The following is a 21,917-nucleotide window of genomic DNA, read 5'->3' on the forward strand; positions in this document are numbered from 1 at the left end:
ATATTTTTTAATGAACTCTAGCAGACAATGTTAAAGGGTTTACCGAGTCTTTAAAAACCCTTTATTGTGAAAATCTTGTAGTAAATATATGTATCTTAACCAATTCCAAAATATCCACAATTTAACCCAGAAAGAAACCAAAGAAAGGCTCTCTCACAAACTTAACTTCCCTTAAAACACAAACTAAGCCAAAAATGAACAATTTTTCCCTAACAACTTATAACTATTGACAACCCATATACTATATACAATTATTCTTATTAAAAGCATATGATTTCTATGACAATCTTGGAAATAATTCTCTTTATGTAGTTGATGTATATTTCAAAAGTTTTTCCTTTTGTTTCCCGAAAGTTGTTGATTGCCAAACTTTTTTGTGATAAAAAACAAGGATATCTATTTCTGTTTTTTACAAGGTTTTTTTCATGTTTTTTTTCTGTTCGCTTTGGTTGTTAAGTGTGTTACGGCCAAAGAGTCAGAATCGTTTGTCTGGCAGCTAACGAGGCTCGAAGGAAGAAGTCATGTCTGGCTGAGTTCCTGGGTCCTTTCATTCATTTTCGTGGGTTAAAGTCAATTTGATTTATGCCAGCGTGTAATGTGCACGTGCTGGACTAAAAGGCGTCCTCTGAACTCCAGCTTTTCTAATTGAAAGGATCTATCGGTGGCATCGCCAGGGTTTTGTTTTCAATGAAGATAAATTGTTTGAGTTAATGTGCAGAATTTGCACACTTTAAAAGTGGGAGGCAGCGAAGAGCTTATTGCGCTTTGTGGCAAGTCTGGAGAATTCCCTCGAGTTCCAGGCTGTTGCATTCCTTTGATTATTTTTTTTTTTTTTTTGCAATTAAGGAGAGCTGGGTCTGCGATTGGCATGCCTGGCACTAGGGTAAAAGTACATCCTTTACGTTTAAAAAATTAAAGTTTGCTTCATTATCTTTGACTTCAGATAAGTTAATAATGAAAATTGATTATTCAAAGCGTTATTTAAGGCCTTATGCTTAATTAAGCAAAACGAACAAAGAAAGACTTCAAAATCAGGTATGCAATCCAGCCAGCAACAGGTGAGGTAAGCTGTTAGTTGTGAAAAACAATTCAAAGTCTTCAGTGGTTCTGTATCTGGCAGAGAACTACGCAAATCGCAAACTACACTGTAATTATTATATTTAAAAATATTCAGAAATTAAGAGAAAGATGTACAATAAGAAATTTAATTGTAGAATTTTCAAATAAAATTCAAAACATTTTTCTAAAAATCAAACATTTATTATTTATTATATTTTCCATATTAAATATTCCTTTAAATCAATGATAAGTCTGTGTGTACTTACCAAAGCACAGACAAGTCCCAGGAGCAGGATGGCCAGGATAAAGAAATAGAAAAGAAAAAGGAACTCCGTTGCGTTGCTCCTTTCTCCATAACAACTGAAGCTTTTCAACATCTGCTGGCGGTGGCATTAAACTGGGTCGCCATTTTCCTGTTGCCTTTATGAACCAAGTAAACAAAATATTTTGTCAGCATTTTCTATATATTATACAATTTTTCATTGAAACAATTATAAAGTCTGTTGTTTTAGTTGAGTTTGCCCCCCTTTTTATTACCTTTTTTAGGTCCTGAGAGCATTTGTTTTTAATTACAGGAGTACACAATTTGCCTGTCAACTTTGTTTTATAGATGCGTATCTGGACAGTTCATTGTTGTTACAAAACAAAAAACCCATTGACAGCTGCTGTTGTGTTGCCCCCAGGATAATTGTACATATTTAGTTATGATAGTGTTGACACCTACACACACACACACATATGACAAGTCCTTGGGGATTTGATTTGACCTTTTTCATGAAATCCTGTGTTCTTATTCAATATCCTTTCCTTTTGGTGGGATTCAAAAGAGCTTTTGGTTGGCTTACTGGAAAAAAGTAATATGTAGCTGCATTTCTTTAATAAAAAGGGTAGAGATTTTCTTATTTTTTTGCTATTTATTTATGTTATGTTTGGGAAATGTACTTCTAAAGTCGCACAAATCAAGAATGTTGTGACTATATTGGGTCATTTGGGGAATATATACCTTTGAACTAAACTAAACTAAACTCTATTACCTGTTGCATTCTAGTTTTGGGCCATAAGCATTTCATATTGCAGGAGAACCCACACAATTACTATTTTCCCAGGAAATCAGAGTGCCAAAGGACACACAATAACCTTAATGTGTAGCTATTCCAAGACTGGCTGAATAATTTTGCTGTAAAGTTTGCACCCAAAGCAATTGTAACTCGACACTAATTGTGTCTTGAGCAATTAATTATGTGCAGTACAAGTGCTCTTTGCCAAAATGGACAATAAAGTGCTCAGTCTAAAAGTTGCCACCAAGGCGATTTATTATTTGCAACAAGACGGCAAAGTTTTCCAAGAGCACGTGCCACCTCGAGCTTACATATATTGAAAATTGTTGTGTGTTGTTCCAAAAACTCAAAAGTTTCGCCCCTTAGTTAGAATTTGGCTCTCATCGCGTGCGGTGGGAAACTCGGTCCTGTTCGAAAGTTTAAAAATATAAAACAAACAAATAGGCAAATGTGTATATAGATGCTTCTATATACATATCTCTCTGGCCGAACGGCAGTGTGAATTCTTCAAGCATTTCAAGTGATTCGAGGCCCTGAAAAATGGTATGAAAAATAAATAAATAAATATGGCAATTTGCATGTCAAACGAAACACACAGCAAACTGTAGGATATGCTTTAATTTTATGTTTCCATTAATGGCTGAATGGAGAATACTATTGGGGGGGCATTTCGTTTTCCCTTTCTCTCGACTTAATTTAGAACAGAAATTCCGAACAAATTTCGACGAGACACTGTAAACAAATGAATACACATATTCTCAGCCAATTTACTTTATGGTCTTCATACTTAAGCAAATTTATTTATGCGTATCCCGATTGCTATTTATTCATGAGTTTTATAGAAGGAATTTCTGTTTAAATTTTGAATACTGAATGGTTTATGAATATTATATATTAATGTTCGCTCAAAGAGGTTATCAACGAGAAAATATTAATATGTAATATTAATATACCATTCAGTAAAATGCATTCATATTGACGTACAGCAATAATAAACACATCAAAATTAAAAACAAGTCCATAAAAAATGCAATTAAACTCTTTCAATTAGTTTTCAAATATTTTTTTATGATTTTTAAACACCCCAAAAACGAAAGCTTTGTAGTATTTCCATGAATTTAGGGTCGTTTCGCATTTTAATAATTGCAAAAAATATTTACTAAAGGGATTTTTCGTTCCAAAGAAGCCGCAACTGGAAACACATATTCATTTTAATTTTCTTCTTATACGTAACCCAAGCCACATTTTCCCTTGCATTAAAAAAATGGTTTTTACAGCTAAGTGAACCGTAGGTAACCCTCGTTAAGAGAATACGCTGAAAGACACCGGGATTTTGCACTAGAGCCGCAGGATTGTGGCTCAACGAAATTCTATGTTTAAAAAGTAAAACTTGCAGCCACTATTTGGTATTTATTGTGAAAAAATAGAACCAGCGCTCGCTAAACCACAGAAAAAGCGCACGAAGTGAACACTTGAACATGATGAAATGAAATAAAATTAACATCTCAAAGTGCTGAATGGCGCTGAGGGTATAGCTGGGGATAATGATAGCGACTTTCCGCGGATTGTGTACAGAAAAGTTTGCAACTTTTAAAGGACCAAACCCCTGCCGCCAGGCAGCATCGCGCTTTTCCTTTCCTTCCAGCAATCTGCATCGTTTGCATAATTTTCCATGGAAGCAGGAAAAGTAGGTGATGGGTTCACGGGATTTTACTCAAGTTCTAAGACAGCACGAACTTGAAATTAGTGAACCAAAGGCAGACACTGTAACAAATTGGATTGAAATTTATTTTCTTAGATTTATATTGAAACTGTTTCTACAACATTTTTACTATAAAAAAATAAAAAATTCAAAATTTATAATATATAAAAATGCTAAATTTAAAAAAAAGGCTTTACTTTTTTTTATTATATCAAATAGTTTATCGATTTATCGGACAAATGTTTTTTTGAGACGTTAAAATATCGACTTGTATATTGACTTTTATCCTCAAATATCGATAAACATCAATGAAAGCCATTATATGATTACCCTCTGCATTTATTTTGCTAAATGTTTTTACAACTTACACATTAAATATCAATTTTATCGAAATATACAAATGTTGTTAGTCTCTTTTCCGACTATATGACTTCGATATATTATAGAAAATATCGATCAATCTCACATAAGTATCTTAAAACATGAATATATCGATTCAATAGGAAAATATCGATTTTTCGTTTCGAAGTAATCGATTTAACATCGATTTTCTGTACCATCCATAGGAACAATTTTATATTCCGCGCTGTCTGTTCCATATAAAAAGTGTTTTACTATTTCAATTAATGAAAATCACCAAAGTTTGTGTCTCGCTGTTAAAGCAGCTCCTTCAATTTTATGTTTAACCCTTGCCCAGCTTGTCCTAATACCATCCAGGGCAATCAACAACGACATTACACAAACAATCTGCAATTGACTGCTGCTTAACTAGGTGAAATCTCACACACAATTACATCTTGCATCTCTATTTGATATTAAATTTTCTGCATTTGCACTCTGGCTGGGATATCGAGAAGCCTTTAGAGTACAGCTCGGGGGTTTCCCTACACAAGGTCGTGATATGTAATGAGCTAAATCCACTTGACACGCTGCATTTCCCCAGCTCACAGCCGAGACAAAGCCATTGTCAATTGTCAAATTCAGTCAGCCGTGGCTTTATTATTTAACCGCTGTCCTTAATTTGCATTAATTAAGGCGTAATAAGAGCTGGCAGCTGGATGAATTGGCAAAGTCTATGCAAAATACAAAGGGCGAATCGGGCCAAGTCGCACCCCATTTTTCTCCATTGGGTTTGTCTGACACGCAGTTGTTAAACCATCGAGTTGGCCTTTTATAAGCGTCTTTCTATGTATTTATTGCGTCTCTTGGAAAATACCTTTAGCCTGATCATGACTTTACATAATCCTGGCCATTGTTGTTGCCCGCCTGACGGATTACAGGGCATCGAATCGATTATGGTTTCAAATAGATTATGACGTCCTTTTTGTACAGGAAATGGCTGAAAAGGAAGCTCAAGTTTATGTTTCTTTGAAATATTGCACAAGTAATTTTCTTCTTTCATTAAAACTAAAGCTAAAGTAAGTGGAGAAGATAATAAGCAAATAAGCTGGGTCATCCTGGCACAATAAAGTTCAATTTGGAAATACAATACAGCTTTTAGATTCACTTCATTAAAGTATAACAGGTGAATTGGTTGGAAAACTCCTTCAATATTTTCACATTATTGCACTGAAAAGTGTTCAGGAATTGAAGCCAGGAATTCCTGAAAGAATTCAACCAAGTGTATCACACAGAAAGCTTACATAAATCTGAATTGTGGCCAATCATACATGGCCTGTCAGTTGCAAAAAACCAAAATATGTATGTCAAGTCCCATGGGGCCCGAACGAGTTATGCGCGTTTCTGATTTATCGGATTTATTTTTCCGGGAAATGCGTATTGTTTCAACAGGATACTCCTGTTGGCCTATATGTACCTTTAAATATTTGTGGAAACTCGAATTACGTAAGTTATTGTATCGGAAAAGCTTTTCCCCTGATTGCTGTCACATAGATTATGCCAAGCGTAAAGTAAATGGACGCTCCTAGTGGAAAAATTTTCCGCTAAACCCGAATGACGCACTCTTTTGAGAGACATATGCAGTTCATATAGATATCTGGATGATTAATTGGTGTCCAACAGGGACGAACATGCTCTTTGACAGGTGTCGCCAGGATGTCGGCGCCTGCTGTTCTAGCCCATCTCTATAAAAGGGGGGAGATCCTTTTGATTTATTATTGCACATTTCGTGTTATGGCCGAAATAAAGGCGAAATACGGGAAAATACAAATGGAGAATGTAATAAAAAATCACCAAAGTAGAAAGCGTTGGCTTTAAATTAAAGGTCAGGCCAGGAAAACAAAAAATATAGAAGTTTTCAGTAGCATTCATGAATTAAATCGTATAAAAACCTCGATAATAAATTGTCAAAGAAAATCTAGTTTAAAAAAAATGGAAAAAGGGTCTAAATAATACGGTTTATAATACATTTTAAGATTTAAAAGATTTAAATGTAATCCCTTGATTTAATATTTAATCGACTTTAAAAAGTTGAACAGCCTGTAAAATATTAAATAATTCATTTGGGTTTTATGGGGACAGTAATAAAACCAAAGCAATAAATCAACAAAAGGCAATTTTATAGTCAAGCAAATAATGTAAATTTACTCACTTCTCCCAAGGCTGCAAGTCCTTGATTTAAAATGTATTCTGGCATTAACAAATCTGTCCCGCAAAGTCATCCCAACTTCAGACCCATGAGAATCTAATATTCAGCAAATAATGCATATGGAATTTAATAAAAATTCACTTACAGTTCCTTGACCCCGACGCCAGTTGTGAATTGAGAGTGTCCTTGAATTATGCTAATAATCTCGGACCGACGGGGTTCAGGCAAGTTCAGTTTTCACTCTGACTTTGGTTTGGTTTCTTTTCTGTCCCAGAGAACATGTCGTTGTCGTCGTCAGTGTAATTGTGATGATTGTTATTTGATTTCTTCTTTATTAGCCGGTCCTTTATAGTCCTGGCTGGTGGAACAAAGGTCTCATTGTCGAGTCCTCGGCATCAGTTTCGTTTATGGTTATAAGTTACTGGGCTCCCTGAGCCATCAATTTTGATGGTTAAGCTTACGCCAGGCACATCGATATCGAAGGCAACTCGAGTCGGCGGGGTCTTCAAGTGCCGGAAAAACTGTCACCCATCATCAGGGTTAATGTCGCGTGTCCGCAGCTCACGCATCTCCTTTGCTTTTTTGCACACCTCCCCACCCTTTGGGCCATATTATGGCCATCAATATACGCGCACATGCCAGGCACAGGCACTTTGGTATATTGCTTACCTCAGGAGTTTCCGACGGATTTTCGGCAACTTTTCCATTATGCTGAATGAAAAGCAAAGTTGGGGGAAAATTATCCTTACACCACGTATACATAACATACATATATGAATGCGTATCACCTGTTAATGCGCCAAAAGGCTTTTACTTGGCAAATTGCATATTATATCAAGGCTTTCATTGAAAGCTAAACGGATAATCCTAAGGGAGAAGTGTAATTTCAAAGGAGAATATAATTTGATGTGTAAAATAGAAGTGTATAATTAGCTTAAAAATATAATACTTAATTTTTATTTTGCTTTATTTCATTCTGTAATATCTGTATGCACACGTAAACACCAATCAAATTAATGTGTTTTGTAGCCTTAGACAAAGAAACCTGTTCCAAAAACAAACAAAGTCATTGACTGATGAATGGCTGGACGGGTGGGAAAGGGCTGATGGTAATGGATAGCCCAACATATGGCTTCAATTTAAATATAAACACGTGTATCCTACACACAAAATGGCATATTGTTTTTACACTAAAGTTCATTTTTAAGTGTTGAGGCGTGTGTATTTCAATTGAACTTTGAAAAGGGGAAAGGACAATTACCCATTGAAAAGGAAAGTGAAGATTTATGGTAAACTCACTGTTAAATATTAAAATATTAAATTAATTTAGTATTTATTATTACAAGATTTAGATAGCATTAAAATTAGAATGTAGAAGAAATTATCGATACAAATCGAACGCCCTATAAAAAGTTATCAAAGGATATATGTACAAATATCGAAAATAAAAAACCAATTAAAAAACATTCTAAAGTTTAAGAAAAATGAAATTTAAAATTTGTAATTTTCCTTTTTAATGTTAAAATTTAGATATTAATGTTATAATCGAAATTGCTAATGAAACAAGTAAAATTTTGTTCGATATATCAAACAGAATATCGATTTATCGCATATATATCATGAACAAAAAATCGAATTATATCTTTGGTCTTTGGTTAAGTATGGATATCAATATTTTTATCCCTAATATAAAATTTAATATAAAATGTATACCAAAAAATTATTGCTTATTAGCAATATTATCAAAAATTATCGATATTTTAAAGTTCTTCTTGATCAATAAATCGATAACTTATTGCAAATTAAACTCTCTTTTTTAGTGGGTATTCCATAGTCGATTTTTGACTCGGTGAAATGGCTATCACTTGCTTTTATTAACTTGTTGGCCGAAACTGATATTTATCAGATTTCAACCAATTTTAATACGTTTGTTTGTCTCTGTCTTCCCTGGTTTTTTAGCACGTTCTTGTGGCGCCAGTTATTTGCATAATTAAAGACGCTCCATAGATGGTGGGCGCGATAAGGAGTGACTAGGAATTCAGACGACGACGAAGCCGATGATGATGATGATGATGGCAGGTAAGTCACGGTCTATTTATAATGGTTTATTCTATAATGGGAATGGGAATGGGGTCGAGGGGGGTGGCTGACATTTGCAATGCAAATCGATCCAAATCGATGTAGTTCGAAAGCGGCTAACAAATTTATACGAGTGGCGCATGCTAAAAATCTTTCTCTGTCGCTCAATCGATGGGTTCCACCAGTTTTTTTTGCATTCCACGGGGAATTCCTGATCGAGTTAGCTTTTGTTTTGGCCAAACAAAACAGCTGGCCCATACATACATAGATGCGTCCGGATATCTAAGCTCTAAGCCAGTCGTAAAAGAGCTCGTAAAATCGTATTGTCAGGGACATAAACTTGGCAGTGGCGGACCACAAGGCACAGGCAAACTAATTAATTGCAAAGAGTCTGGCCGTAAAGTTGGCAATTGGCAAGGCGGAACTACTAACTATGGACCAATTTGGAAGCAATTTACTTGTGTGGTTGCCCAGACTGTAATTATAGCCTGATGTTGTCACAAAGGCGACGACGCCCCAATAAGTTTAGCTGCATCACCAAGGCTGGAGATGTTAATATAATAGAAAAAGTTGTATTTTTAAAACCATATAAATTCTGTAGTTGACATCCTTCTTCATATGTATATTTATACAAAGCTGTTTTTCTGAATTTAATTCCAACACAGTGATGTTTGCTTAAAGTATTATGAAGAAATAAAGGAAATATTCAGTGATAAAGTTTACTAACAGGTGATGTAAATAATAAATAAATTATTAATACTGCAGAATGTATATTAAATGAGGTACTTATATATAAATAAAAATCTATATTATGATACTTTTTTGTTAAAATAACAATCTAAATTTATATTCACACATTAAAGTTATAAATTAATATATAAAAATATGAAAATGCTTAACTTTACATTAGGCTACAGCTTAAAATGTAGAAAATAATTGAAATAAATAAGTAATAAATAATTGAGCAGCCATTAAAGTCTTAAATAATTTAAGAAACACCAAAAAAGTCTCTTATAAAATTCCTTTTATGACTATCCTGTGTCTGTGTAAATGTCTGTGATATACTGACACGTGTAACGAATTTAAGAAAAGTTCCTACATTCCCCCCAGGTCAGAGTTCATGAAAGTCCCTGAATATTCAGCAGATTTCCATAAATGTTTCAGTAGCTCGTGCCGCATGTGTGTGAATCATAAAAAGTAAGAGAGGGCATATAGGTATAGGTATCAAATGATATGCACTATATAGTATTTTATGGCCAGAGCTCCGCAATTTATTTCAGTTGGCTGCCTTTGAAGTGCTTTTGCTTTGCATTTCCCCCGTGCACTTATCTAGAATGCATTTATTGTATGGATATATATGTATATATAGGGGCTTTAACTCTGGCATTGACATTGACTTTAACCTCGCGCTGCAATCGATGATAACAATATTGCATCCTTCGAGTGCTCAAACAAGGCGCTGCCTGTTCCTAGACTCTAGAGCTTAGCAAGCACTTGAGATATTTGAGATACTCAGTTGAGATTCTGGCTGTGGCGATAACTTTGCCAAACCACTCACTATCAGATTGTCCTTGGTGGAAAATTGAGCAGAATGGCTGGAAAACTTTACCAGCAGGATAAGTTAAGGAAAGTTTACATCAAATGCGAGCATTACAGCCAAGTTATGGATGCAAGTCACCAACTCTAGTTGAGCTTAGCATCTGTTGCCGGAATTTGTCAAACTTTTGTCAACTTCACAAAAGGAGGAAATCCTCTTCCGGCCACAGAAAGCTGAGCTGTATGGAAACGGATTTATGCATAAATATATTCACTCTACTTTCCAGAAGTGAGGAGTTATTTAGCAAACAAATAAGTGGAATTTATTGATAAATATTTGAGGTGATGAGCCTTTGGTATTTTCAAATTTAATATCAAAAGCAAGGGCTTTGGCATATTACGTTAATTAAATGATGTGAATAATGCCATGCACCTAATGAAATAATGGAATTATGGGGAAATGTGGAGAGAACAATGCTATTATGATATTTGTTCAGTATTTGAGGGTCATCCTGTGGCATTGTTTGAATAATGTGAATTCATTTGTAATAATAAAATAATCTGCCAATTTGTAAACTATTGAATTGTTTGTGTTAGAGTAGCTGAGTTTTAGGATTTGTTAAATTATATTTGAGTGACCGGATAAAGCGCAGATGCTAGTTTTTAATTAAATTTGCTTTTTATAATCCTCTTAAAATGAAAAACCTTTTTAAATAAGTACTTAGACATTAAACAAAAAAGACCCAAAAATGTTTAGAATATTTGTTTAAAGTCTGCATGAGTGTTGTGTTTATATATACTTTTGTTGTAAAATTAAAAAAAAAAAAATAATAGAGAACAAAGAGCTTATGAATATATTTTCAAATTGGTTTAATCTGACCAGGCTTTAGTTTGTATATTAATTTTTAATTTAATGATTTTATATACAGCAAAAACCAAATGCTACAAGGTACTTATCACAGAATTTAATAGGCTTAAAAATATATTTTGAATTTAATTAAATTTTTACCTGCTTAAGCGTCTTTTTTAATACCTTTGTTTCACTTTCTCAACTAGTACATGTTAGAAACAAAACTATGGTTAAATTTTCATGTTCTAATTAGATGTTACTTTGGCAACCAGGTCACAGTGGTTTTGATGTGTGTTACCTCCATGGTTTAAGCTTTAATTAAGGTTTGACTTTAGTGTGTTTGCTGTGATATAATTAAAAGACTTTTTGCTTTGATTTAACTAAGGTTTTTGTTTTCAATTTATTTAGGCATTTTCTTTAAGTTAGGGTCAGGTAGCTGGTGAGGAGTTAAGTCTAAAAGTGGGCCACAAAGGTGTTAGGGTCGATCACGCGGGCCACCTCCCACGGATGGACAACCGAGGGTCCTGGAATGCGATTGTAGGCATCTGCAAGGAACAAGGAATGTTGGCCAATCAGTTGACAGTTGACAGTTCACAGTTTGCCAGGAACTAACTGGTTATCTGGGGCACACTCACCGATTATCTTTTGAATGGCAGTCTGGGCATCCAGCAGCTGGGGCGGCGCGGGGGCGGCACTGACAAGGATCAGGACGATGGCAACGAAGGCAAAGGCGGCGGCAAGGAATTTCGACATATTCTGGCTTTGGCTTGAGGTTTCGCTTAGCTATTCTTGCGGTTGGTTTGGAGTCTAATTGATTCGGCCGGGACCGCAGCTATTTATACCCCCACCCGAAGCTGGGGATGTGGGATCGAGATAAAAAGAGAGCCGGGATGAGCAGCTTCTTGTTCCGGAGCAGCTGTTTAGAAATTGGATTTCTTGTTTTGGTTTTCTGGTCGACGGGCGGCGGCAGCATCTGTGTCTACGCGATATTTAATCCGCGGAATGTCCGCACTCGAAGCGGGAAATCAAGTTTCGCAAAAGAACAAACGAATCGCTTTGGGAATTCTAAGACCAAAAACCTAAAAACACACATCGAAAGGAAAGCAGAACAATGTAGAATAATTTGTAGAAAAAAGTAGATGCAAATGTATTATCATTTTGACTATTCATAATTTGAGTCCAAATTTGGGCTAAAGAAATGCTGAATACGGAAAAAGATTCAACACAATAGTCGAGTGATCTTTATAATTTATGAGTAATATATTTAAAGATTTTATTTGACAATAGAGAAATGTTTTTTTTATTAATACAACTTAACCAGAATTTAATATTAGAACTCTAGTTCTAGGGTATATTATTTGTAACTTTAAGAAACATTATTTGTTGATTCATTTATTAAATTTCTTATTCAAATAACTACTCAAATAATCAGACCACTTCCTAACTCTTCTTGGTACTATACCTTCCATCTAAGCTAGAACCCGTTGGGAATTCTAAGCGTCAATGCAAACAAAAACATATTAAGTGCTGAAAGATTTCCTTTTTCCTTTAAGAATTTCTTCTTGGAATACTTAGTAATATTTATTTCTTTTAATTTTTTCTATTAAAATATTTTCTTTATATATTTAACTGGGTACCAAAACAGTCGAGAGACCTAGAAGCCAAGTTTATTGAATTACATTCTGCTGTGTGTGTGTTTTATTTTTTGAATATATTTGCCATAACATAAACGCTTTGCATATGACAGTTCATTGTACGAATGCGATGAAAAAATCTCTGTTTATATTTTGTTTTGTTCTGTGATCTTCTTTTTATGTCGTTCTACAGACGGTTTGGGCATTTCCAACTACCTCAAAAAATGTCGGCCAGATGAAAGAATCTTTCGCTTGGTTATTTGTCGCCATTTAGCGATGGCTTTTTGTTGCTTTTGCTGCTGTTTGATGCTGATTTATAAACAAACCTGTTCGCTTAATTTGCCGCTGCAAAAGAAAGTAAAATTTTGTGGTATTTTGTTCGTTTCATAAATTACGTCAACTTGGGAATTTCTTTTCTGGCGTGGCGGCAAATTAGAAAAAAAATTCATCTAAAATTGGTTGCAAAATATAATAGGAATTCTTTTGGGACCCCGCCGAGCCTGAACCATGTCTGCGAAAATTGATTGGAATTAGTATTTGCTGCGGAGGAGGCCGTGTTTTGTAATCAGTCTAAGATATGTAATGCTAATGCAGACACGTGCCCCACTGACAATCTTGTCAAAGACCCCCAATAGAAGAAAATATATATTCAGATACATAAGTGCGTGTCGGGCTGAAGGCAAAATTTAGCCCGGAAAATGGAGGCCAGGCGGCTCCGGCTCCGTCCGACACATGGCAATTGTTGGTTGAAAATACGGAAATACCTATAGAGTAGAGTGGGTGGCTAATGAGGCACCCGTAAAGCCTCTTATCGCAACGTTTATTGCCCTGTCAGACCGGCAAATAATTGTGATCTATGGAAGCGAACGAGTGCGAGTTCATATTAATAATAATAACAACCTAGAGCCCCCTACTTAGGGCTATTCATAATTTTTTCTATTTGTGCAACCGTACCTAGAATCCGCGGAGTGCAATGGTATGTAAATTTTTCCAACAATAACGCTGAAAATAAATAAATAATTTTAAATATACAGAAACATAAAAAGTTACTACAAAAATTATTTATGACGCTGCCCAAAAGTGTGTTACAAAATGTTTAACCATAAATTCAATATTTCATAGTGCAGTTTAAATTGATTTGAAATCGTTAGCTTATTCTGTTTAACAATAGGCTATAGAAAAAAATGTAACCAATTATTATATTTCCTCACAATAGCAATGACTATGTTAATTAACCCCCTGCATTGCTTTGAAAATAACTAATTGGAACAAAAGTTGCATACGGAAACTGATTGAACTTTTGTATTGATCCACTGCACTTTAAAAATAGTTACTAATTAGAGAAACAGTGGTCTAAAGGAAAAAATTGAACTTTTCTAATTTATAAACTCGCATTAAATTCAATGCAACAAACTTTTAAACTCGCCAAAAAGTATGCAACTATCTGCGCGCTCAATGAACTGAGTATTCAATGGTCGGCACCCCTTTTATTTGCATACAGTTTTATCTCGCTTAATTTGGGTCGTGTGCAAATCAGACACACATATGGATATATATTAGCTTTGGGTATTTAAAGCCCGAGAAAGAACAAAACAAACTTGTGCAAATAGCTAAGTAACAGCTAAGCACAAAACCCCTGGGCCTTTTTAAATTATACGCTAATAAATTAGTATTTGTATTTCTTTGTTTTTTGCTTGTCCTCTCATGGGATAAGTATACGCATGTCTGTGTGCTCTTTAATATCTTTCCTTTTATTTATTTTGCGTAAGCAAACCAGCCCCAAGGCAGCTAACACGCTGCGTATGCGTAATGTGAGAAAGGAGCTTATCAAAATGGTGAAGAAAGTATTTCTATTTAGTAAATTTAAAATATGATATTAAGATTAGACTCTGACATGACTTGATTAATTTCTCTTTAATTACGTTACCAATTAGCCTGCAATGTGAGCTTCAGATTTTTCTTAAAATTTACTTAAATTATATCTCAAAAGGATGGACAATATCTGGTGTACACAGTCAAAAATTGTCTGTCTCAAGATTAATGATGATGCGTTAGTAATTAAGCGATTTAGTACAGCGTAATTAATACGGCGTGAGGTCGGAGCTGCCAGAAAAATGTGTTCTATTTAATTATGTATATGTATGTATTCTACCGCTTTGATGTTGATTAATCGCCGGGAATGTCAAGCCATTTATATTAGCCGATGATAGACTTTAATTTTTGTGTACTTTCTTTAAGTAAGTTTTCCTAGTAAGCCTTGAATATCCATAGAACTTTTCCAATCACTTTTTGCTTTGAGCTTAGAGGGAGAGAGTTGGAGTGGTTTGGGTCACTTAACCATAGACAATGTAAAGCTATAATCGAATTTTTAAAGCATGTTTTTGACAGCCACACATGAGCATGAACATGAAACATGAACATATTAAATACACGTGCTGATGTAAAATTTATCAGAGTTTCAGGAGCTTGCTGTATTGATGGATTTCCGACTCAGCTGGCAGGTGAAAATCGAATTATTGCAAAGTTAATTTCCTGGGAACCATTATGCGCTGCGGCCACGAAAAAGTTTCTTGACTAATACTTCCAAAGTTTCCGAGGGCTCAGGAAGAGGACACGTAATTTGCATTGAGCAACTTGGAAATAATTCATGAATTTCACTTTATTCTTAACCAAAGTTACTAGAAAAGCATAAGTAGGGAAGACCTTCTTAGAAATACCTGGATGTAAGCTTATAAAACTCATAGCACTTTGTACAGCCTATCCACTATTTTGATCTCTGCGACTTAAGGATTTTTTGTGTCCTAAAATCTGGGTTTGAAAATTTGCAATAAAATCTGTTTAATTCTGGTAACAGATGTAAAAGCAACTACAGCGACAGCAGCTAGGAAAATTCGAATTCCTAAAGCTAGATGTTGCCAGGGATTTACAAAGTGCAACTCGCTTTTGACTAAATAATCACTCTTACCATTCCTAGGAAAATCCATATGTGCATACAATTTAACTGCTTAACACATCGATCAAAAATCACGTATTTATGGCAGGTGTCGCATCTGCAACAGATTTAATTTTAATTAAAAATCCTTGAGCGTTCAGAAGAGTGCATAAAGTATGTAATTATGGCCCTTAATAAGGGCCCTACCTGAGATTTTATAATTTAAATCCTCAGTTGACAGCTGTCAATAATATTTAAAGGTTTTTTTTGGAGAGCGAGCTTAACTTAATTGATGCCAGCAATAAATATGTTTCTTTTACATATAAAAAATGTTATAGTATAGTGTACTTTTATAAATAAACATATAATATATCAAAGAATTTTTACTTTAAGATAAAACCTAAAGGTAAGATAGTAACATTTAGTTTTAAAATAAATTTTAAACTAGAATTTCATCTTTAAACTTATACCATTGCTTTACTAGGTAAAGAATACTTAATAGAACTCTAGGTACGTGTACCTAGGAGGGTTTCCATCCCATCACTACTAGACATTCTCAGTGTCCTGGCAAAGCAGGCTTAAGCCTTCAGCAAGGAGCGAGCAAAGCATATGCTGCCTGTTTGTCTTTGGGATGGCGGCGTTCATGCATAATTAATCACTGCGTGACGCCGTCGGGAGTTGAATCGTGTGTGTCAGTTGACATGGCCGAGCTTTTTTATCATTGCCACAGACGACAGGCCGCTATATTTATCTTTTCACTTCGCCTCTCCGCCTTTCCGCCGGTGCAATCTCTGGCGTCATAAGCGATCCCTTCCGAGACACGTTAAACAGGATGCAGGATAAGAGTGAGAGAGCATCCCTAGTTTGGGGAAAACGATGTTAATGTCAAGTGGCTGCCCGAGCACGTCTTGGTGCGATAATTGTTGGCGTAAATCATGCAGAAGAGCAACAGAAAAGAAAATGCTTACAGTACGAAAAAAAAGTATATAATAACATAGTGTTAGTTGTGTTACTTCTAGCTAGAAAAGCTCTCTCAACACACCTTAAAAAAATAAAATATATTAGGGAAAATTTCTTTATTCAATTGAACATATTTTGATATTATATTATTATAATATAACAGGAAGAGAGAGGAATATGCTAACCCATATGCAAAGCTCCTTCAGAGAGCATCTAAAAAGAAACTCTCTCGTTCGCTACTTTTTGTATATTGCAAAGCGTGAAAAGGAGTAGCCCCAAGAAAGCGACAACTGCTCTCATGCTTAAGGAAAGAGCGCAATGGTAACAATATAACAGGAATAGAGAGGAAGCTTCCACAGAGAGCATCAAAAAAGAAACTCTCTCGTTCGCTACTTTTTGTAATGCAATGTGTGGAAACGAGTAACCCCAAGAGAGCGAAAACTTCTATCATACTTAAGGAAAGAGCGTAATAGTAAAAAGGATAACTGGCATGTTGAGAATTTTATGTAAACAAGGATCTTATATCTATAAAAATCATATTAATATTTTATACATAATTTGGGATTTTTTCTCCCAGTGATTTGACTTGACCTGTTGTCGAGTTTCTGAATCATAGCAAGTGACATCCGGAAAATCGTTGGCATTAGCAGGGACATTTTACTTGGTCGCCCCATCGCCGCATAATTGAAATAAATATCAAGCTCGTGTCATCCTCGGGGCTTTTGGTCGAAACGGAAAAGTGGTGAGGTGGCACTTTATTGAAATGTGTTTGCTTATTTGAAGGCAAACACAACCAAAGTGCCAGTTGCGTTTATACTGGGAATTGATTTTAATGGAAATATTTACATTTGAGTAATACAGCGGCATTTGGGGACTTTTGGCAATTGGAAACTGAAAAGCCAGACTAAGTGCTGCCTTGTATTTGCTGTTATTTTTCCCCCAAAGAAACAAAGTGTTGAATGGTTGATGTTAAAATGTTCTTACATTTCTCAAATTAATGCGCACCACAACAGCGGGTGGAAAAATTATGCAAATCACGTAATTTTTATTTCCTGCCGTGTTGAAAAGTCAAGACGACACGGTTTTTGATTCAAGCTGATACGAGGGCGGGAACGGGGGGTGGTTTTTGTATTTTTTTTTGCCCAGTTTTATTGCAAACACGCGCGTAGGTAGGGTCTTTTGCCAAAATATACTTGACTTTATGAGGGGTTCTTATGGTTTAATGGCTATTTTATGATATTTTTGGGAAATTTTTAAAGTGTATTTTCAACAACTAAGTAATTTCTTTTGAAACAACATTTTCTAGTAGTAAGTAAGCATTGCCTTATTCTTATTTTTCAAATTCCCCGCCACTCTTGCCTCATCGTCATCGCTATCGATAGTTATCGCACATGCGCAGGAGTATCGATAGGCAAACAGCTGGGCGCTGGTGTATACTTATCCAATATGGCTGCAAGTAAAAAATTTTAACGAAAAAAAAATCGGAGAAAAATGCATCTTGCATTGAAATTTGTGCTCGCATTTTAAGCAAATAAATCAAAAAACCGTAAACAAGACAAAGGCGAATACGAAAACACCGGAAAACCGAGTGCGCGTTAAGAAATCTGTGCGGAAAAGAGATAAACGTATAAATACGCCGGTGGCCCCGCCAAAAAAAAGAGACTCCCCCCTTCCACTTTTGCAAAGTGATTGCTTCCTTTTGAGAAAAAAACGAAAAAACGAAAATAAATAGAATAAAATCCAAGCGTAATGGAGGCAGACATAACGCCCGTGGCAGAAACTAATGGAACCGCCGGTATTAGTCCCGAGCTGCGCGAGAATGCTCAGGGAAACCCGGAGCCACAGCAACAGGAAAGCGTCAAATCCCTGGATGGCGGCGCTGGAGCTGTGGGCGGGATTATGGATTACCTAGAGGTGCGTTGAGCTTAGAGATTTGGAGGAAATCCACACACTTCACGGCTTATTTACTTTATTTTGCAGGATTCGGAAGCCACTACTGGAAATCAGGGGGCAGAGGCGGAATACCTGGACGAGGAAATGCCAACGGAGGAGGAGAAGGAAGCCGATGCATCAGGCAGTGCAGGCGGAGAGGAGGCGGAGACTAGCAATATCGAGGATTCCGAGAAAACTGCAGCTGCCGATGGCGGTGAAGAGCAGCTAAAATCCGGTGAAGAGGGTGACAAGGAATCTGAAGATGCTGCAGCAGCTGAGGAAAAAGAAGAGGCAGAAGTCACTGGAGAAGAAACAACAAAAAAGGTGACTGAAGCAACCGCTGGCGAAGAAGGAGACGAGGATGAAGCCGCCAAGGGAGAAGGAGAAGGTCCAGAAGCCGACAAGGATGAGGAAGAAGGTGAAGACGAAGCAGAAGATGAAGGCGAAGATGCCGACGGCGAAGAAGCCGACGAAGAAGATGAAGATGGAACTGAAGATCCCACCGAGGAAGGAGAAGAAGTTCTAGAGCCCGAGGCCAGCGACGAAGAGGGCGAACTAATCACCGGCGATGAGCCCGGCGAACATGTCGATGGCGAGGCCACAGCAGCTCCCACTCGCGAGCGCAAAATAGAGGAGGTGGTGGATGAGAACCAGTGCCGCGTCTGCACCAGCAAGGAGGATCTAGTCGACCTGTTCAAAAAGCAAATCGATGCCACGCCCGCGGACATGCTGCTGGTCATATGCCCCAGTGTCTCGATTTTGCCCAAGGACTTTATGCCCCAGTTCATCTGCACTAAGTGCCTGGAGAGCCTCACCATTGCCATACAGCTGCGGAAGCAACTGGAGACCACGGACCAGGATCTGCGCAAGCGCTTGTCCCGCAGCAAGAACAAGGTGCGGCGTCCCCGCGGCTACGTGGTCATCGATGCACCAGTGACCGATTCCAGTGAGGATGAGGAGGAGCTCGACGACGAGTTCAAGGTATCCGATGTCGGTGGATCGACAAGTGCGGATAGCGATTCCGTAGACTCTGATGCCAGTTCGCAAATGAAGGAGAAGAAGAAGCCAGGACGTCCGCGAAAGACCCCAATGAAGAGGAGTAAGGAGGAGGACGACGATGAGGACTCGCCCAGTGTCCCGAAGAAGAAGTATCCAACCACACCGGCAGCGTCTGTCGGTCCATTTGAGTGCGAACACTGCGACTTGACCTTCTCCCGCAAGCAATCCTATGTGCTGCACCGCAAGACCCACGAACGGACGGAACACACTTGCCCCATTTGCGGCAAGAAGTTCAAGGTGGAGTGGGCCTACAAGACCCACATGGAGCGGCATGAACAGGAGCGTGCGCAGTTCCGCTGTGAGCTGTGCTCCCAGGTATTCCGACTGCGGGCGGAACTCAAGCGCCATATGGCCGTAAAGCATGACGAGCATGGCTTCATCTACGAGTGCAAGCGCTGTCAGAGGACCTTCCTCACATCGCAACGGTTGCAGCGCCACCAAGCCATCGGCTGCCAGCGGCCCAGGGAGGAGGTGCGTATCAAAGAGGAGCCACGTATCAAAATGGAGCCACGCATTAGCCATTCCCACGGCCATGGTAACCACGGCAAGCGGCGCCCCGGTGAGGGTAGAGACCTATTCAAGGCCGTGGCCCCACCAACCACCACTTACTGGAGCGACAGCTTCTCGGACTAGGATGGCAAAATGCAGTTTTAATCAACGATTTTACGTTTCCCTTTAGATGTAAGAAATATAAGTGCAAACAAATCACATTTGTAATAAATACAAAAGTAAGATAGGTGGACACAATATGATGTTTAAATACACACTTCTAAGCGGTTAAGTGAAAATAATCAAATAAAAACTATGATTTATGGTAAATACTGTACTTCCCAGGCTGTAATTCTGTTTCAGTGAGTGTTAAAGTTTAGGAATTTTAATCAAGCCAAGTTCTATTTGCAGACATTCAAATAAAAGTTTGCTGTCTTTCCAACTAAATTTCTTGTCAGCCACAGCAAGTGAGTTTCCAGAGAACTTGATGCTTTCCTAAGTTGGCCATAATCTGACATTTCATGGCAGCGCCTTACTAGAAGTATAGCATTTGCCCCCCATAAATTGTTGAAATGAAAATGGGTAAAGAAGATTACATAGTAGGAGTGTAAACTTGATGTGAAAATGGAGCTTCAAAAGAGCATAAATGCTGTAATGCAATGCAGCTTTATAAACCAAAATTGTGTCCATTTAAACCAAGCTTTGCGCTGTTAAATAGCTGCATTTAATGCTCATTAAAGGACGGCAAACTGCATTGCAGCACAATCATGACCACAATTTAGATGGCAAACGACGCTAAAATGCTGCTAGGGGGACTCGTAACAACAAAAGTGTAAGTGCAGGGATTATACATATTCACCCAGCCAGTCAAGTGGCTGAATTGCAGGGAAATGTGGGTATTTGCAGGATGAAACATTATAATAGGATATTATCAAATGCATTTATGAAGACTTTAACTTGCTATAAACTAAATCTAGGTTTTAAAAAATGATTAAGGTTTATAAGTTATACAATTTTCAACAAAAAAACCTTTTTATGAGGTAAGATTAAAGTGTCGATTTGCACTTTCTTTACAAAGTTTATGATTTAAATATTTATATATTATTTTATTTTATTTTTATAGATAATATGGACATTGTCAAGTGTTCTTTTTCTTTTTTATTTTTATTTTTTTGTTTATAAAATTAACTACAAGTTCTTTTTTCGCTGTGCTGTGTGGCTTCGTTTAACTTTAGAACCACACAAAGTTCCAAGTTTAAGAGCTATCTGCCCACACATTTAAGGGGGTCTTCTCATTCAAAAGCCGTTTTTTGGACGCTTTTTAAAAAAATTCTTATTTGAAAACGCAAAGAATAATTGAAAACTTTTTTTATTTATTGTATTCAAAAATGTTCAAAGTAACTAAAAAAGTTGTTCTTGCCTCGATACGAGGGTTGTTCAAAGAGTAATGAGACTTCAAACTTGGTGGTCGAAAAAAAAGGTGTCGTCCTGGCGGCCACGATTCAGGGTCTCCAGAGCGTCCGAAATGAAAAATAAAAACGGGGTTATAATCAGAATTGATGTCATTTTCGGGTGACGGAACAGATTTTTTTTTAAATTTTTTTAAACAAAATGGCGGCCATTAAAAAAAAAAATTTCGATTTCGGGCTTTTTTTTTGTAGTTTAGTGTAAAAAAAAAATAGAAAAAAAAATTAAAAAAAAAATCTGTTCCGTCACCCGAGAATGGTGACAATTCTGCGTCGACTCCACTTTGTTTCATGAAAATCGGTTCAGTTGAACTGGAGATATCATGGCCGCCAGTTCGAAAAACGTGGTTTCGAGATAAACGCGTTTGAAGTTTGAAAAAAGCTCATTTTGCGAAGAACTTGCTTCACAAAAAAGGCTGTATCTTCTAAAGTATTTCGAATTTCTAAAAATCCTTTTGGGGACATATACACACCATCCCTAACTATAAATAAATGCAAAAAAAAAAAAATCGAAAAAAAAAAGTTGCCCAATGAGAAGACCCCCTTAAAGATGATTAAAGGACCACAAAACCAGCAAAATGTATATTTTCATATAAAATTTACGTATATTTAC

General features: G+C 36.8%; 3 protein-coding genes across 3 annotated transcripts in view; 2 read left to right on the forward strand and 1 right to left on the reverse strand.

Moving 5' to 3' along the window:
• The window catches only part of LOC108072148 (G-protein coupled receptor dmsr-1), a 36,319-nt gene that overhangs the window by 6,513 nt on the left and 7,889 nt on the right, over positions 1-21,917 (forward strand). Inside the window, exon 2 of the mRNA XM_017163191.2 lies at positions 8,327-8,446. The gene's annotated coding sequence lies outside the window, so the exon portion shown is untranslated. The remainder of the gene's footprint in view (positions 1-8,326; positions 8,447-21,917) is intronic.
• LOC108071982 (uncharacterized) lies at positions 11,240-11,746 on the reverse strand. Its single transcript, XM_017162955.2, has 2 exons — positions 11,468-11,746; positions 11,240-11,377 (listed from the first exon to the last, which is right to left on the reverse strand). The coding sequence occupies exons 1-2, from the start codon at positions 11,583-11,585 to the stop codon at positions 11,286-11,288; spliced, it is 210 nt and encodes a 69-aa protein (XP_017018444.1). The 5' UTR covers positions 11,586-11,746; the 3' UTR covers positions 11,240-11,285.
• On the forward strand, positions 17,700-20,175 carry LOC108072147 (zinc finger protein 316). Its single transcript, XM_017163190.3, has 2 exons — positions 17,700-18,272; positions 18,339-20,175. The coding sequence occupies exons 1-2, from the start codon at positions 18,108-18,110 to the stop codon at positions 19,980-19,982; spliced, it is 1,809 nt and encodes a 602-aa protein (XP_017018679.1). The 5' UTR covers positions 17,700-18,107; the 3' UTR covers positions 19,983-20,175.

Source organism: Drosophila kikkawai, chromosome 2R (genome assembly GCF_030179895.1).
Source record: "Drosophila kikkawai strain 14028-0561.14 chromosome 2R, DkikHiC1v2, whole genome shotgun sequence".
NCBI classification, from domain to species: Eukaryota; Metazoa; Arthropoda; class Insecta; order Diptera; family Drosophilidae; genus Drosophila; species Drosophila kikkawai.

Excerpts from the sequence above, each read along its gene's own strand:
- LOC108071982 (XM_017162955.2), bottom strand. The coding sequence starts at position 11,585 with ATGTCGAAATTCCTTGCCGCCGCCTTTGCCTTCGTTGCCATCGTCCTG. Across the intron at positions 11,378-11,467 it reads TGCCATTCAAAAGATAATCG|ATGCCTACAATCGCATTCCA; the intron begins GTGAGTGTGCCC and ends TGTTCCTTGCAG.
- LOC108072147 (XM_017163190.3), top strand. The coding sequence starts at position 18,108 with ATGGAGGCAGACATAACGCCCGTGGCAGAAACTAATGGAACCGCCGGT. Across the intron at positions 18,273-18,338 it reads GGATTATGGATTACCTAGAG|GATTCGGAAGCCACTACTGG; the intron begins GTGCGTTGAGCT and ends TTTATTTTGCAG.